This window comes from Pongo abelii, chromosome 7 (assembly GCF_028885655.2).
Source record: "Pongo abelii isolate AG06213 chromosome 7, NHGRI_mPonAbe1-v2.0_pri, whole genome shotgun sequence".
Classification (NCBI taxonomy): Eukaryota; Metazoa; Chordata; class Mammalia; order Primates; family Hominidae; genus Pongo; species Pongo abelii.
Genome location: NC_071992.2, coordinates 161,498,263 through 161,515,971, shown reverse-complemented (window position 1 = coordinate 161,515,971; position 17,709 = coordinate 161,498,263). Strand labels below are relative to the sequence as shown.

General features: G+C 39.8%; 1 protein-coding gene across 1 annotated transcript in view; it reads left to right on the top strand.

The window, feature by feature from the left end:
• Positions 1–17,709, top strand: part of LOC103891419 (zinc finger protein 252-like) — a 30,208-nt gene that overhangs the window by 8,994 nt on the left and 3,505 nt on the right. The window contains 2 exon segments of the mRNA XM_024250781.3: positions 15,401–15,641; positions 15,643–17,709. Coding sequence (XP_024106549.3) covers positions 15,401–15,641; positions 15,643–17,709 — 2,308 coding nt within the window.

Sequence of the window (17,709 nt, the reverse complement as noted above, 5' to 3'; positions counted from 1 at the left end):
TCTGAGACTGTCCCCTCAAGGCACTAGTTGTAAGTTCAGGGTTTCCAAACTTCAGACCAACAGGATTCAAGTTGGGGTTCCCATGACCCTCACTTTGGGTTCTATTAATTTGCTGGGGCATCTCACAGAACTCAGGGAAACACTTAGGTTTACCAGTTCAGGCTGGGTGCAGTGGCTCATGCTTGTAATCCCAGCAATTTGGGAGGCCGAGGTGGGCAGATCACTTGAGGTCAGAAGTTCGATACCAACGTGGCCAATATAGTGAAACCCCGTCTCTACAAAAGATACAAAAATTAGCCAGGCATGGTGGTGTGCATCTGTAGTCTCAGTTACTTGGGAAAATGAGGCATGAGAATCACTTGAACCCAGGAGGCAGAGGTTGCAGTGAGCTGAGATCATGCCACTGCACTCCAGCCTGGGTGGCAGAGTGAGACTCTGTCTCAGAAAAGAAAAAAAAAGATTTACCAATTTATTATAAAGAATAAAGATGAAGAAATGTGTAGGCTGAGGTATGGGGGAAGGGGTGCAGAGTTTTCATGCCCTCCCTGGGTGCATCACCCTCTAGGATCCTATCCACTTAGCTATCCAGCAGCTCTCGTCTCTGAACCCTGCCCTCCTAGGTTTTTATAGAGGCTTTATTATGTAGGTATGATTGATTAAACCATTGGCCATTGGTGATAAATTTAAGCTTTAGCTCCTTTCCCCTCTCTGAGTTTGGGACATTGGGGCTGAGAATCCCAACCCTGTAATCATGCCTTGGCCTTTCCAGTGACCAGCTTCATCCTAAAGCTGTCAGTCAACATAAGCCTATGAAAAGACAGCACTTTGGAGATTACAAGGAATTTAGAAGTTGTATGCCAGGCCATGGGGATGAAGACCAAATATATATTTCACACTATCCCAGAGGGTTTGCTGGCCAGCTCTGTTTTGGCTGCTTGGAAACACCACTTAGAGAGACGTTCTCTTCCAAGTCTCTCATTCCTGCTGTTATTCACTTAGAGCATCCCAGGCTGATTCTGGGTCTTAGGGAAACAGGTGAGCTAGAAAGCGTTTCTTCCTGTGTAGTGGGGGACCTGGGCATGTAAACAGTAAGCAGAGCAGAGTCCCAGGGCTCCGCACTACCACACAGCTAACCTTGGTCATTTGTGCTTGATGCAGGCCCGGCACTGTGCTGTCAGAATGAATTTATGGAATTTACCAATATCTCTGCACAATCGGTGTCCAGGAAACTGAGGCACAGAGAGGTTAAATTCTTGGCCCCAGATCACACAGCCAACCAGGGACAGAACAACGTTGGGTCCCTGGCAGATTGGTCTCAGCCTCGTACTCTTATATATTTTCTTTAAAGAACCAGCTTTATTGAGGTGTAATTAACATATAATATGTTAACATGTATTTAAAGTATATGATTTTATATCTTTTGACATATGTATACACATGTGAAACCGTTGCTACAATCTAGGGCAGACATATCCATCACTCCCAAAAGTTTTCTCCTCCTTCATCATCTTTCACTCCTTCCCACCTCTATCCTGAAGCAATTACTGATCTCCTTTCTGTCACTATAAATTATATATATATGTCTATATATAAATATATATATATTTTTTTTTTTTTTTTGAGACGGAGTCTCATCCTGTCGCCCAGGCTGGAGTGCAGTGGCACGATCTCGGCTCACTGCAAGCTCCGCCTCCTGGGTTAACACCATTCTCCTGCCTCAGTCTCCTGTGTAGCTGGGACTACAGGAGCCCGCCACCACGCCCGGCTTTTTTGTATTTTTAGTTGAGACGGGGTTTCATAGTGTTAGCCAGGATGGTCTCGATCTCCTGACCTCATGATCTGCCCACCTCGACCTCCTGAAGTGCTGGGATTGCAGGCATGAAGCACCGCACCCGGCCTTTTATATTCTTTTGAATAAATCAAACTTTATGTAATTTTATGTTTCTTCTCCATTAGCTTTTTAGTTGTACATTCTTTTTTAAGTGATGACTCTAATGATTAAATATGTCTCTTTGACTTACTATGGTCTACCTTAATATTTTTACCACTCCTTGAAAAATGCAAGATCCTTACGTTTCCTTTTGTCCCTCTCCTGCCTTTCATTATTATTGTCACTTATTTTGTACTACCTACTTTGAAACCTCACCAGAGAGTTTATTCTGTTGCTATTTTTGACTGTAAATATACATTTAGAGTTACCCTTTCTAGTGTTTTTCATTCCTTTCTGCAGTTCTGTGCTTTTGTCTAAGATCATTATTTTCAGTTTGAAAAATTTCCTTTAGTATTTCTTGTACTTAAGTTAGCATTATTCTGTGAGCTTTTGTTTGTCTGAAAATGTCTTTATTTTCCTTTCTTGATTTTTTCCTTTATTCTATGGATATGATGTATTAATTGATTTTTGGACGCTAAACAAACCTTGCATTTCTGGGATAAATCCCACTCAGTAATGGTGTATAATTTTTATGTATGTTTTCATTGAATGAATTGGGAAGTGTTCTCTTTTGTTTTTTTGGAAGAGTTTGTGAAGAATTGGTATTAAGCTTTTTTTCTATTCTCTAGTTCATTAGTTTCTGTTATATTCCTTATTTTCTACCTTCTGCTTGATTTGGGTTTAGTTTTTGTTTGTTTGTTTGTTTTCCCCAGTGTTTTAAGGTAGAAGATTAGGTTGTTGATTTGCTCCCTTTTAAAAAAAAAAGTAGGCATTGAGGAAAGGGCCAAGATGGTCAAATACAAACAGCTCCGGTCTGCAGCTCCCACTGAGATCAACACAGAAGATGGGTGATTTCTGCATTTCCAACTGAGGTACCCAGTTCATCTCATTGGGACTGGTTAGGTAGCAGGTGCAACCCATGGAGAGGGAGCAGAAGCAGGGAGGAACATCGCTTCACCCAGGAAGTGCAAGGAGCTGGGGGACCTCCCTCCCCCAGCTAAGGGAAGCCATGAAGGACTGTGCTACCCGGCCTGGATACTACACTTTTCCCATGGTTTTTACAATCTGCAGATCAGGAGATTCCCTCATGAGCCTACACCACCAGGGTCCTGGGTTTCAAGCACAAAACTGGGTGGCTGTTTAGGCAGGCACCGAGCTAGGTGCAGGAGTTTTTTTCATACCCTGGTGGCACCTGGAATCCCAGTGAGACAGATCTATTCACTCCCCTGGAAAGGGGGCTGAAGCCAGGGAGCCAAGTGGTCTCAGTCAGTTAGTCCCACTCCCATGGATCCCAGCAAGCTAAGAACCACTGGCTTGAAATTCTCACTGCCAGCACAGCAGTCTGGAGTCAACCTGGGATGTTTGAGCTTGGAGGGGGAAGGAGCATTTTCTGACATTACTGAGGCTTTAGTAGGCAGTTTTCCCCTGGCAGTGCTAAGGAGACCAGGAGGTTTGGACTGGGTGGAACACTACAGTGCAGCAAAGCAGCTGTGGCCAAACTGCTTCTCTAGATTTCTCCTCACTGGGCAGGGCATCTCTAAGGGAAATGCAGCAGCCCCAGTCAGGAGCTTACAGATAAAACTCTTACCTCCCTGGGGCAGAGCACTAGGAGGGAGGGGCAGCTGTGGGTGCAGCTTCAGCAGACTTAATCTTTCCTGCCTGGCTGTGAAGAGAGCAGCTGATCCTGACAAAGGGGATTCTCCCAGCATAGCATACCAGTTCTGCTGAGGGACAGACTGTCTCCCCAAGTGGGTCCCTGAACCCCATGCCTCCTGACTGGGAGACACCTCTTAATGGCTCAAGAGACACCTCATACAGGAGAGCTCTGGATGGCATTGGGTCAGTGCTGCTCTGGGATGAAGATTCTAGAGGAAGGAGCAGGTGGCGATCTTTGCTGTTCTGCAGCCTCCACTGGTGATAACCAAGTCAACAGGGTCTGGAGTGGACCTCCTTCAAACTGCAGCAGACCGGCAGAAGAGGGGTCTGACTGTTAGAAGAAAAACTAACAAACACAAAGCAACAATAACAACATCAACAAAAAAGACCCCCACACACACAAAAACCCCATCCAAAGGTCATCAGCCTCAAAGATCAAAGGTAGATAAATCCACGAAGATGAGGAAAAACCAGTGCAAAAACACTGAAAATTCCAAAAACCAGAATGTCTCTTCTCTTCCAAATGCTCACAACTCCTCTCCAGCAAGGGCACAAAACTGGATGGAGAATGAGACTGATGAATTGACAGAAGTAGGCTTCAGAAGGTGGGTAATAACAAACTCCTCTGAGCTAAAAAAAAAAAACCTTGTTGTAACCCAATGCAAGGAAGCTAAGATAAAAGGTTACAGGAACTGCTAACTAGAATAGCCAGTTTAGAGAGGAACACAAATGACCTGATGGAGCTGAAAAGTACAGCACAAGAACTTTGTGAAACATATACAAGTATCAGTAGCCAAACTGATCAAGTAGAAGAAAGGATATTAGAGATTGAAGATCACCTTGCTGAAATAAGGCATGAAGACAAGATTAGATAGAAAAGAATTAAAAAGAATGAACAAAGCCTCCAAGAAATATGAGTCTATGTGAAAAGACCAAACCTACGATTGATTGGTGTATCTGAAAGCAATGGGGAAAATGGAACCAAGTTGGAAATCACACTTTAGGATATTATCCAGGAGAGCTTCCCCAATCTAGCAAGATATGCCAACATTCAAATTCAGGAAATACACAGAACACCACTAAGATACTCCACAAGAAGATCAAACCCAAGGTACATAATCATCAGAATCTCCAAGATTGAAATGAAGGAAAAAATGCTAAGGGCAGCCAGAGAGAAAGGTCAGGTCACCTACAAAGGTAAGCCCATTAGACTAACAGTTGATCTCTCTGCAGAAACCCTATAAGCCAGACGAGAATGGGGGCCAATATTCAACATTCTTAAAGCAAAGAATTGGGCTGGGTGTGGTGGCTCACACCTGTAATCCCAGCACTTTGGGGGGCTGAGGTGAGCAGATTACCTGAGGTCAGGAGTTTGAGACCAGCCTGACCAGCATGGAGAAACACTGTCTCTACTTAAAAATACAAAAATACAAAAATTAGCCACATGGGCACATGCCTGGGAGGCACAGGTTGCAGTGAGCTGAGATTGTGCCATTGCACTCCAGGCTGGGCAATAAGAGCAAAACTCCAACTCAAAAAAAAAAAAAAAAGAATTTTCAACACAAAATTTCATATCCAGCCAAACTAAGTTTCATAAGCAAAAGAGAAATAAAACCCTTTCCAGACAAGCAAATGATGAGGGATTTTGTCACCAGCAGGCCTGCTTTACAAGAGCTCCTGAAGGAAGCACTAAATATGGAAAGGAAAAACTGGTACCAGCCACTGCAAAAACACACCAAAATACAGAGACCAATGACACTATGAAGAAACTTCATCAACTAATATGCAAAATAACCAGCTAGCATCATGATGCCAGGATCACATTCACACATAAAAATATTAATCTTAAATGTAAATGGGCTAAATGCCCCAATTAAAAGATGCAGACTGGCCAATTGGATAAAGAGTCAAGACCCATCCGTGTGCTGTATTCAAGAGATCCGTCTCACATGCAAAGACACACATAGGCTCAAAATAAAGGAATGGAGGAATATTTACCAAGCAAATGGAAAGCAAAAAAAACAAAAATAAAAACAAAAAAAGCAGGGGTTGCAGTACTGTTCTGATAAAACAGACTTTAAACCAATGAAGATCAAAAAAGACAAAGAAGGGCATTATGTAATGGTTAAAGGATCAATGCAATAAGAGGAGCTAACTATCATAAATATATATGCACCCAATATAAGAGCACCCAGATTCATAAAGCAAGTTCTTGGAGACCTACAAAGAGATTTAGACTTCCACACAATAGTAGTGTGAGACTTTAACACCCCACAGTCAATATTAGATTAACAAGACAGAAAATTAGCATCCTTTATTTATTTAATTTTTTAACTTATTATTTTTTTTTTTTGACACAGAGTTTCACTCTGTCGCCCTGGCTGGAGTGCAGTGGTGCAATCTCAGCTCACTGCAATCTCTGCCTCCTGGGTTCACGCCATTCTCCTGCCTCAGCCTCCTCAGAAGCTGGGACTACAGGTGCCTGCCACCATGCCCAGCTAATTTATTTGTATTTTTAGTAGAGACGGGGTTTCACCATGTTAGCCAGGATGGTGTTGATCTCCTGACCTCATGATCTGCCCACCTTGGCCTCCCAAAGTGCTAGGATTACAGGTGTGATCCACCACACCCAGCCAGCATCCTTTAAAATTAAAGGATATTCAGGACTTGAATTCTTCTCATTCTTGTCAGTGCCACATGGCACTTATTCTAAAATCAACCACATAATTGGAAGTAAAACACTCCTCTGCAAATGCAAAAGAACAGAATTCATAACAGTCTCTCAGACCACAGTGCAATCAAATTAGAACTCAGGATTAAGAAACTCACTCAAAACCACACAACTACATGGAAATTGAACAGCCTACTCCTGAATGACTCCTGGGTAAATAATGAAATTAAGAATGAAATAAGTTCTTTGAAGCCAATGAGAACAAAGAGACAATGTACCAGACTTTCTGGGACACAACTAAATCTGTGTTAAGAGGGAAATTTATAGCACTAAATGCCCACATCAGAAAGCTGGAAAGATCTGAAATCAGCACCCTAACATCACAATTAACTAGAGAAGCAAGGGCAAAGAAATTCAAAAGCTAGCAGAAGACAAGAAATAACTAAGATCAGAGAAAAACTGAAGGAGATACAGACAGGAAAAACCCTTCAAAAATCAATGAATCCAGGAGCTGGTTTTTTGAAAAAATTAACAAAATAGATAGACTGCTAGCTAGACTAATGAAGAAAAGAGAGAAGAATCAAATAGACACAATAAATAATGATAAAGGGGATATTACCACTGATCCCACAGAAATACAAACTATGATCAGAGAATACTATAAACACCTCTACACAAATCAGAAAATCTAGAAGAAATGGATAAATTTAGTTTAGTCTTCTAGAAGACTAAACCAGGAAGATGTCAAATCCCTGAATAGACCAATAACAAGTTCTGAAATTGAGGCAGTAATTCATAGCCTACCAACCAAAAAAAAGACCAGGACCAGATGGATTTACAGCCAAATTCTACCAGAGGTATAAAAAGGAGCTGGTACTATTCCTTCTGAAACTATTCCAAACAATAGAAAAAGAGGGACTCCTCCCTAACTCATTTTATGAGGCCAGCATCATCCTGATACCAAAACCTGACAGAGACACCATAAAAAAAAGAAAATTTCTGGTCAATATCCCTGATGAACATTGACGCGAAAATGCTCAATAAAATACTGGCAAACTGAATCCAGCAGCATATCAAAAAGCTTATTCATCACGATCAAGTCAGCATCATCCCTGGGATGCAAGGCTGGTTCATCATATGCAAATCAATAAATGTAATCCATCACATAAACAGAACCTATGACAAAAACCACATGATTATCTCAATAGATGCAGAAAAGACCTTTGATAAAACTCAACATCGCTTCATGTTAAAAACTCTCGATCAGCTAGGTATTGATGGAACATATAAGAGCTATTTATGACAAACCCATAGCCAATATCATACTGAATAGGCAGAAGCTGGAAACAATCCCTTTGAAAACCAGCACAAGACAAGGATACCCTCTCTCACCACTCCTATTCAACATAGTATTGGAAGTTCTGGCCAGGGCAATCAGGCAAGAGAAAGAAATAAAGAGTATTCAAATAGGAAAAGAGGCAGTCAAATTGTGTCTATTTGTAGATTACATGATTGTGTATTTAGAAAACCCCATTGTCAGCCAGGTGCAGTGGCTCACACTTGTAATCCCAGCACTTTGGGAGGCTGAGGCAGGCACATCACGAGGTCAGAAGATTGAGACCATCATGGCTAACGCAGTGAAACCCCATCTCTACTAAAAATACAAAAAAATTAGCCAGGCATGAGCCAAGATTGTGCCACTGGACTCCAGCCTGGGTGAAACAGCAAGACTCCATCTCAAAAAAAAAAAGTCAGGAAACAACAGATGCTGGTGAGGCCATGGAGAAATAGGAATGCTTTTACACTGTTGGTGAGAGTGTGAATAAGTTCAATCATTGTGGAAGACAGTGTGGTGATTTCTCAAGGATCTAGAACCAGAAATACCAGTTGAACCAGCAATCCCATTACTGGGTATATAATCAAAGGATTGTAAATCATTCTACTATAAAGATAAATGCACACATATGTTTCTTGCAGCACTATTTACAATAGCAAAGACTTGGAACCAACCAAAATGCCCATCACAGATAGACTGGATAAAGAAAATACGGCATGTATACACCATGGAATACTATGCAGCCATAAAAAAGAATGAGTTCATGTCCTTTACAGGGACATGGATAAAGCTGGAAGCCATCATCCTCAGCAAATTAACACAGGAACAGAAAACCAAAAACTTTATGTTCTCACTCATAAGTGGGAGTTGAACAGTGAGAACACATCAAAACAGGGAAGAGAACATCACACACCAGGGCCTGTCAAGGGATGAGGGGCAAGGGGAGGGAAAACATTAGAACAAATACCTAACGCATGTGGGCTAAAAACCTAGATGACAGGTTGATAGGTAGATTACCATGGCACATGTATACCTATGTAACAAACCTGCAGGTTCTGCACATGTATCCCAGAACTTAAAGTAAAATTTCTAAAAAATTTTTTTAAATTTTTTTAACTTTAAATAATGTAGGCATTGACAGCTACAAATTTCCCTCTAAGCACGGATTTAGCTGCATCCCACAGGTTTTGATATGTTGTGTCTTCCTTTTCATTCAACTCGAAGTGTTTTCTAATTTTGCTTGGTATTTCTTGTTTGACCCATTGGTTCTTTAGTACTGTGTTGCTTAATTTTTACATTTTTGTGAATTTAGCAAATTATTTTCTATTATTAGTTTCAGTTTCATTCCATTATGTTTAGAAAACATAATGACAAGGAAACATACAATTTCAGTCTTTTTAAACTGATCCAGGCTTGTTTTATGGCCTAGCCTATGATCTATCCTGGAAAATATTCCATGTGTGCTTGAGAAAAATGTGTATTCTGCTGTTGTTGGGTGGAGTATTCTCTAATAACTTATATGTTTGTTAAGTTTAGTTTGTATATAGTATTCTAAATCTTCTACTCTTGTCGCTCAGTATCCATGGGGGATTGGTTCCGGGAACCCCTTCAAATACCGAACTCCACAAGTCCCTTATGTAAAATGGTGTAATATTTTCATATAACCTGTGTACATTCTCCTCCTATATACTTTAATACAATGTAAATGCTATGTAAATAGTTGTTATACTGTATTTTCTAGAGAATAATCACAAATCTGTATATGTTCAATACAGATGCCATCATGCTTTTTGTTTAATTTCCAATTTTTTTTTGTATCTGTGGTCACTTGAATCCATTGATGCAGAATCCCTAGTGTTATTAGTCTGTTTTCACACTGCTGTGAAGAACTACCTGAGACTCAGTAATTTATAAAGGAAAGAGGTTTAATTGACTCACAGTTCCACACAGCTGGGGAGGCCTCAGGAAACTTACAATCATGGAAGAAGGTGAAGGGGAAGCAAGGCACGTCTTACATAGCAGCAGCATTTGGAGGGGGAGGGTCGACTGCCAAGCACGTTTAAACCATCTGGTCTTGTGAGAACTCACTATTATGAGAACAGCATGGGGGAAACCACTCCCATGATCCAATCACCTCCCACCAGGTCCCTCCCTCAACATGTTGGTATTACAATTTGAGAAGATATTTGGGTGGGGACACAGAGCCAAACTATATCACCTAGATACAGAGGGCCAACTGTATTTCCTTGTTGATTTTCTGGTTAGATGTTCTATACAAATTGAAAGTGGGGTTTGAAGTCTCTGACAACTGTTGTTGAACTATGTATTTCCCCCCAATTCTTTCAACCTTTCATTGCACATACTTTGAAGCTCTGTTTTTAGCTGTGTATATGTTTACAAATGTTAAAACTTATGAGTTGACTTTTTATCATTGTAAAATGTCTATCTTTATCTCTGATAGCATGTTATGTTTTAAAGTCTATTTTGTCATTATTAGTATAACCACTCCAGCTTTCTTATGGTTCCTATTTGCATAACACAGCATATCTTATTTGATTTCTGATTTTTCAACTTCACAATGGTGAAAATCATTCTGTTTTTCACTTTCAGTACAGTGGTCAATAAACTGCATGATATTCAACACTTTACTATAAAATAGGCTTTGTATTAGATTATTTTGCCCAATTGTAGGCTAATATAAGTGTTCTGAGCATGTTTAAGGTGGGCTAGGCTAAGCTATGTTTGATAGGTTAGATGTATTAAATGCATTTTTGACTTATTAGTCCGTTCTCACACTACTATAAAGAAATACCTAATACTGGGTAATTTGTAAGGAAAAGAGGTTTAATTGGCTCACAGTTCTTCAGGCTCTATTGGAAGCATACCAGCTTCCACTTCTAGGGAGGCTTCAGGAAACTTACAATCATAGCAGCAGGTGAAGGGGAAGCAGGCACATCTTACGTGGCTGGAGCAGGACAAAGAGATAAAGGGAGGAGGTGCCACACACTTTTAAACAACCAGATCTCACAAGAACTCTATCACAAGAACAGCACCAGGGGGATGGTGCTAAGCCATTCATGAGAAACTGCCCCCATGATCCAATCACTTCCTACCAGGCCCTACCTCCAGCATTGGGGATTGCATTTCAGCATGAGATTTGGGTGGGGACATAGATCCAAACCATATCAACTTCTATATTTTCAACATACGATGGGTTTTTCAGGACATAACCCCATTGTAAGTTGAGGAGCATCTGTGTATCTTTTTCCATTCTTTTACTTCCAATCTGTTTATATCTTTGAATCTAAAGTATATTTCCTATAGACAGTATATAGTTGGATATTGTTTTTTAATCCACTGTGAGTCTGTCTTTTTCTCCTTTTTTTCTTTCTGCCTTTTCTTTGAATTGTTCAGTCACATTTATTGTTATTTTTTGTGTAGTTGGGTTTACATCTGACATTTTGCTCTTTGTATTTTGTATATCTTGTGTGTTTTCTGTTTTACCAGTCCTTAATTTTTTTCTTTTGCATTGAGTAGATTTTATTTTATTTTTATTTTTAGAATCAGGTCTTGCCCTGTTTCTCAGGCTGGAGTGCAGTGGCCTGATCATGGCTCACTGTAGCCTTGAACTCCTGGGCTGAAGGGATCCTTCCTCCCCAGCCTCCAGTAGCTGGGACTACAGGTGTGTGCCACCATGCCTGGCTAAGTGTGTGTTTTTTTGTTTTGTTTTGCTTTTTTTTTTTCAATTTTATTTTTAGAAACTGGGTCTTGCTTTTATGTTGCCTAGGCTAATCTCAAACTCCTGGCCTCAAGTGATCTTCCTGCCTCAGCCTCCCAAGTGACTGGGATTATAGATGTGAGCCACCATGCCCAGCTCATTGAGTACAATTTTTCTATTATAACATTTTAATTTCTTAACTGATTTTTCACTTTTTGAAAGTTATTCTCTTAATTACTACTCTAGAGCTTACCACATACATTTTATCAGAATTTGCTTCTAACTTATACTAACAAAATTCAATGAGATATAGAATTGTTACTCATATATAGCTCTATTTAATCTTCCTCCTTTATATACTATTGTTTTACAATTATATGTTTGTTATAAACCCACCAATACATTTTTATAATTTTTACTTTACATAATTTTATGTCAATTGTGGAAACAGAAAAGAAATAAGAGCAAGTATATATTGGTAAAGTTTTTAATGTTTACTTTCTTATTTACCACTTATGGTTTTCTTCATATGTTCCTGTACATTCAGGTTACCATCTGCTGTCATTTCCTTTGTACAGTACAACTCTGCTCTCATCCACCTCCTTTGTGCTGTTGTCATATATAATACATTTTTATATCTTAAAGCCTAAACAATATAATTATATAAAATCGATTTATAAATTGCTTTTTAAATTAATTAAGAGAGATGAAAAACATACATTTATACTGTCATATAATTAAAGAATTACCTTCATCTTTGTTCTTTGTGTTCTGGGTGGGTTCTCATTTCTATCTGGATTTACTTGCTTCCAACCTGAAGAATTTTCTTTGGCATTTTTTTTAAGGTGGGTCTAGTAGCAATAAGTTATGTTTATATTTATCTGGTAATGCTTTTATTTCATCTTCACTTTTGAAAGATAATTTGCTGGATAGAAACTTCTTTTTTCTTCTTCTTCTTCTTTACAGACAGTCTCACTGTGTTGCCCAGGCTGGAGTACAGTGGCATGATCTCAGTTCACTGCAGCCTCCACCTCCTGGGTTCAAGTGATTCTCCTGCCTCAGCCTCCTGAGTAGCTGGGATTACAGGCATGCACCACCATACCCAGCTTTTTTTTTTTTAATAAAGATGGGGTTTCACCATGTTTGCCACATTGGTCTCGAACTCCTGACCTCAGGTAATCCTTCCACTTCAGCCTCCTGAATTGCTGGGATTATAGGTGTGAGCCACCATACCTGGCCAGGGTAGAAAATTCTTGGTTGAGAGTCTTTTTCTTTCAGAACTTTGAATATGTTATCCACTGTCTTCTGACTTCCATTAGTTCTGATAAGAAGTCTGCTGTTTCTCTTATTGGGGTACCCTTGCACATGATAAGTTGTTTTTCTCTTGCTTTCAAGATTTTCTCTTGTCATTAACATTTAACATTTTTACCATGATGTTTCTGAGTGCTGGTATCTTTGTGTTTATCCTATTTGGAGTTCTTTGGGTCTCTTGGATGTGCAGTTTAATGTTTTCCAGGGAATATCAGAAGTTTTCCACCATTATTCAAGTATTTCTTAAGTTGTGGTAAAATTATATAACATGAGGATCAGTCTACATTCTTAAACATTTTTAAGTGTACAATACAATAGCAAAATCCTGTACAGCAGGTCTCTAGAACTTTCTCAAAACCTTGCATGACTGAAACCCTGTACCCACTGAATAGCAACTCCCCATTTCTCCCTCTCCCCAACCCCTGGCAACCACCATTGCACTTTTTGTTTCTATCAGTTTGACTATTTTAGATACCTCATATAAGTGGAACTATGCAGTATTCATCCTTCTATGACTGTCTTATTTCACTTAGCATAATGTCCTCAGAGTTCATTTATGTAGTTGCATAGGACAGGATTTTCTTCTACAATATTTTATGGCTGAATATTTCATCATATGGATATACCAGATTTTCTTTATACATCCATCTGTTGACGGACATCTAGGTTGTTTCCACCTCTTGGCTATTGTGAATAATGCTGCAGTGAACATGGGAGTGCAAACCTATCTTCAAGATTCTGATATTGGCTGGGTGTGGTGGCTCACACCTGTAATCCCAACACTTTGGGAGGCCAAGGTGGGCAGATCATGAGGTCAAGAGATCAAGACCATCCTGGCCAACATGGTGAAACCTGTCTGTACTAAAAATATAAAAATTAGCCAGGCATGGTGGCATGTGCCTGTAATCCCAGCTACTCAGGAGGCTGAGGCAAGAGGATCACTTGAACCCAGGAGGCAGAGGTTGTGGTGAGCCAAGATTGTGCCATTGCACTCCAGCCTGGGCAACAAGAGCAAAAAAACTCTGTCTCAAAAAAAAAAAAAGAAAGAAAATAAACACCACCAACCAAGGATCACCAGATATCTGAGGGAAATGGCAGTATGAACTTTAGTGTGAGATGTTTGTTCTTGTCTTATGGATGACTCTCTCTTGTGGTTTCTCATTTTGTTCACATTTATTTTGTCTCCTCCCAGCAAAATAACACCTAATAGAATCATCTGTTAGACTTTAGTCCTGAGACTACCTTGAGGACTCAACTCCTCAGACACCTCAGAAATTTTTCTCCCTACATTCAGGATGTTTATCTTCTAGGACACTGTTTGTAGGTTTCTAGAGTAAATTATGAAGTTTGCTTTTTTCCTCTCTGAATGGCAAAATCAATCCCTCTGTAGTACCATGAGTAGTTCACAGAAATCTATTGTGATTACTTAGCTTTTTGTTTTATTTTATTTTATATTTTATTTTATTTTATTTTATTATTTTATTTTATTTTATTTTTATTTTTTTATTTTATTTTATTTTTTGAGACAGAGTCTTGCTCTGTCACCCAAGCTGGACTGCAGTGGCACAATCTTGACTTACTGCAACCCCCACCTCCTGAGTTCGAGCAATTCTCCTGCCTCAGCCTCCCAAGTAGCTGGGATTAGAAGCACCCGCCACCATGCCCAGCTAAATTTTGTATTTTTAGTAGAGATGTGGTTTTGCCATGTTGGCCATGCTGGTCTAAAACTCCTGACCTCAGGTGATCCACCCACTTTGGCCTCCCAAAGTGCTGGGATTACAAGCGTGATCCACCACGCCCAGCCATACTTAGCTCAATTTTTGCTCTCAGCTAGTTAGTATTTTTAGCTCAGTCTCCCTGTTCAAGCAGTGCAGTCTCAAGGAGCATCCCATTATAACTAATGATAACCACCATTTGCAAAAGGAAGATTCCATTGTTCTTTTGTGGTGTCTCAACACAGGGCTGCCCTCTTACTGTTCTGACTTCAGTTATCCTTCCCACAGTCTTTGTATCTATGTGACTTGGTGCTTGGTTTTTTTTTGTTTTGTTGGTTGGTTTTAGATTTTTCTTTTTAATAAGCTTCCTTTCATTGGGTCTCAGAATTGTTTTATAATTTTCACAAATTTTTGGACACTTTTGTTCACTGGAAATGTGTGATTTGGGACTGTTGTTTATACTTGGCCTTTTTGCCTTGTGCTGCCCAAGTTGTTTCCTGAGTAGGTTGCTGCTTTTTTCTGTTTTTCCTGATTTGCTTCTGTGAAACCAAGTTGTCCAGATCAAATAGTTTTTTTCATCATCTATTGCACTGATGTACACCTTATTCATTATGAGTCATTTATCATTTATTTTCAACAAATATTTGAGTATGCTATGTGTAAGCCATAAGAAGATACCTTGTTTGCAAAGTATATAGCAATGACATGAATAGTGGAGGCAGCCTCCAATTCCTCCCTCCTGGTAACTCTCCTCAAATCCTTTCTCAGATCTTGCCTTTCCTACTCCAGGAAAGGTCAGCCTAGTTGCAGACTTAAGCTTTTGACCTTGGGCATATTACCTTCCTTCTTCCTTCCCACACCAGTGTTCATTGCTTTACCAGCATGCTTCTCTTTTTCCTCTTCCCAATCGGGTCATATTTGTTGCTTTTTTTATTTGCATTCTGAATATCAGTATTATCCTAGAAGATATTTGTTTGATATAAATATTTCTGCTTATTCTCTAATTCTTTCTTCCATAGTAAAATGCAAGCGATTCACTTTTTTTTCTTTTTCATTCTTTCAGGCTATGATTCTAGGATTGAAAAAGAGGAACTGATTCCAAAGCAGGACATTTCCAAAGAATTGGAATCCCAGAGAGCAAAATCAGAAGATCATGTAAGGAATATTTTTAAGGAAACTGAAGAGATGAGTAAAACTGAGGGAACGTTAGAGAATTGCTGGAGAAAATATGCAGTAGAAGGAGTTAAGAACTCATTCTCCCAGAAGCACAATTTCAGAGAAATTACCATGAGGTATGTGAAAACTCTCTAGAGAGAATGGCCAGAAGTTCAATACTGTTGGAGAAAACTGCATCACAGACTCAAATCCTGCCAAACATCTTAAAGGGTCTAGAGAGGAGAGTCTCCATCCAAGTGTGTCAAGTGTAGAAAACTTGCAACAACATGAGGACCTCATTAACCTCTGGAGTTTCCAATTAGGAGAAAGAGCCTGTCAGACAGATGTGTTAGTGAAAGTGCCCAGACAGAGTTCAGTTCTTAGTGAGAATCAGAGGATGAATAATCCAGAGAGACCGTTTGAGTGTACTGGGCATGGAAAAACTTACAATCAGAACAGAGCTTTTAACCAGCACCAGAGAATTCTTAGTGGAGAGAAGCCCTGTGAGTGCAATGAATGTGGAAAAGCTTTCAATCAGCCCTCTATCCTCAGTAAACATCAGAGAATCCACACTGGTAAGAAACCCTACACATGTGAGGATTGTGGCAAATCGTTCAGTGCTCACTCATACTTTATTCAGCATTGTAAAATTCACACTAGAGAAAAACCCTATGAGTGTATTAAATGTGGGAAAGCTTTTAGTACACATTCATCTTATGTTCAACACCTAAAAATTCATACAGGAGAGAAACCTCATGAGTGTAATCAGTGTGGGAAAGCCTTTAGTCATACCTCTAATCTAATTCATCATCAGAGAATTCATAGTGGAGAGAAACCTTACAAGTGCAAAGAATGTGAGAAAGCCTTCAACAGACAATCACACCTTATTCAGCATCAGAGAATTCATTCTGGAGAGAAACCTTATGACTGTAAGGAGTGTGGCAAAGCCTTCAGTACACAATTATCTCTCATTCAGCCTCAGAGAATTCATACAGGAGAAAAGCCCTACGAATGTAATGAATGTGGAAAATCCTTTAGCCTGAACTGAACTCTGACTGTCCATCACAGAATTCATACTGGAGAGAAACCTTATAGGTGTAATGAATGTGGGAAATCCTTTAGTCAATGTTCACAAGTTATTCAACATAAGAGAATTCACACTGGAGAGAAACCTTATATCTGCAATGAGTGTGGAAAATCATTTGGTGCTCGCCTATCCCTTATCCAGCATCAGAGAATTCACACTGGAGAGAAACCTTATGGTTGTACTGTGTGTGGGAAAACCTTTAGTCAAAAGGGACATCTTATTCAGCATCAGCAAATTCACACAGGAGAGAAACCCTATGAATGTAGTGAGTGTGGAAAAGCTTTCAGCCAGAGTTTTAATCTTATTCACCATCAAAGAACACACAATGGTGAGAAGCCCTATGAATGTAATGAATGTGATAAAGCCTTCAGTGTGCTTTCTTCCCTTGTTCAACATCAAAGAATACATAACGGAGAGAAACCCTATGAGTGTCACAAATGTGGGAAGGCCTTTAGCCAGGGGTCACACCTTATTCAGCATCAGAGGGGTCACACTGATGAGAAACCCTATGAGTGTAATGAGTGTGGGAAAACCTTTGGGCAGATATCCACCCTAATTAAGCATGAGAGAACACACAATGGAGAGAAGCCCTATGAGTGCAGTGACTGTGGGAAGGCCTTCAGCCAGAGTGCACACCTTATCCGCCATCAAAGAATTCACACTGGAGAGAATCCCTATGAGTGCAGTGACTGTGGGAAGGCCTTCAATGTTCGTTCCTCTCTCATTCAGCATCACAGAATTCATACTGGTGAGAAACTTTATGAATGTAGTGACTGTGGCAAGGCATTCAGTCAGCATTCACAATTTATCCAACATCAGAGAATTCACACTGGAGAGAAACCCTACATATGCAATGAGTGTGAGAAATCCTTCAGTGCATGCTTATCCCTTATCCAACACAAGAGAATTCACACTGGAGAGAAACCCTATGTATGCACCAAATGTGGAAAATCCTTCCAACAAAGCTCTCACCTTATTCGACATCAGAGAATTCACAGTGGGGAGCAACCTTATACATGTAATCAATGTAGAAAAACCTTCAGTCAGAGAATAACTCTTAGTAGTCATGAGAAAATCCATACAATTCACATTAGGGAGCAAGTCTATGAATGTAGTAAGTGTGGGGAACT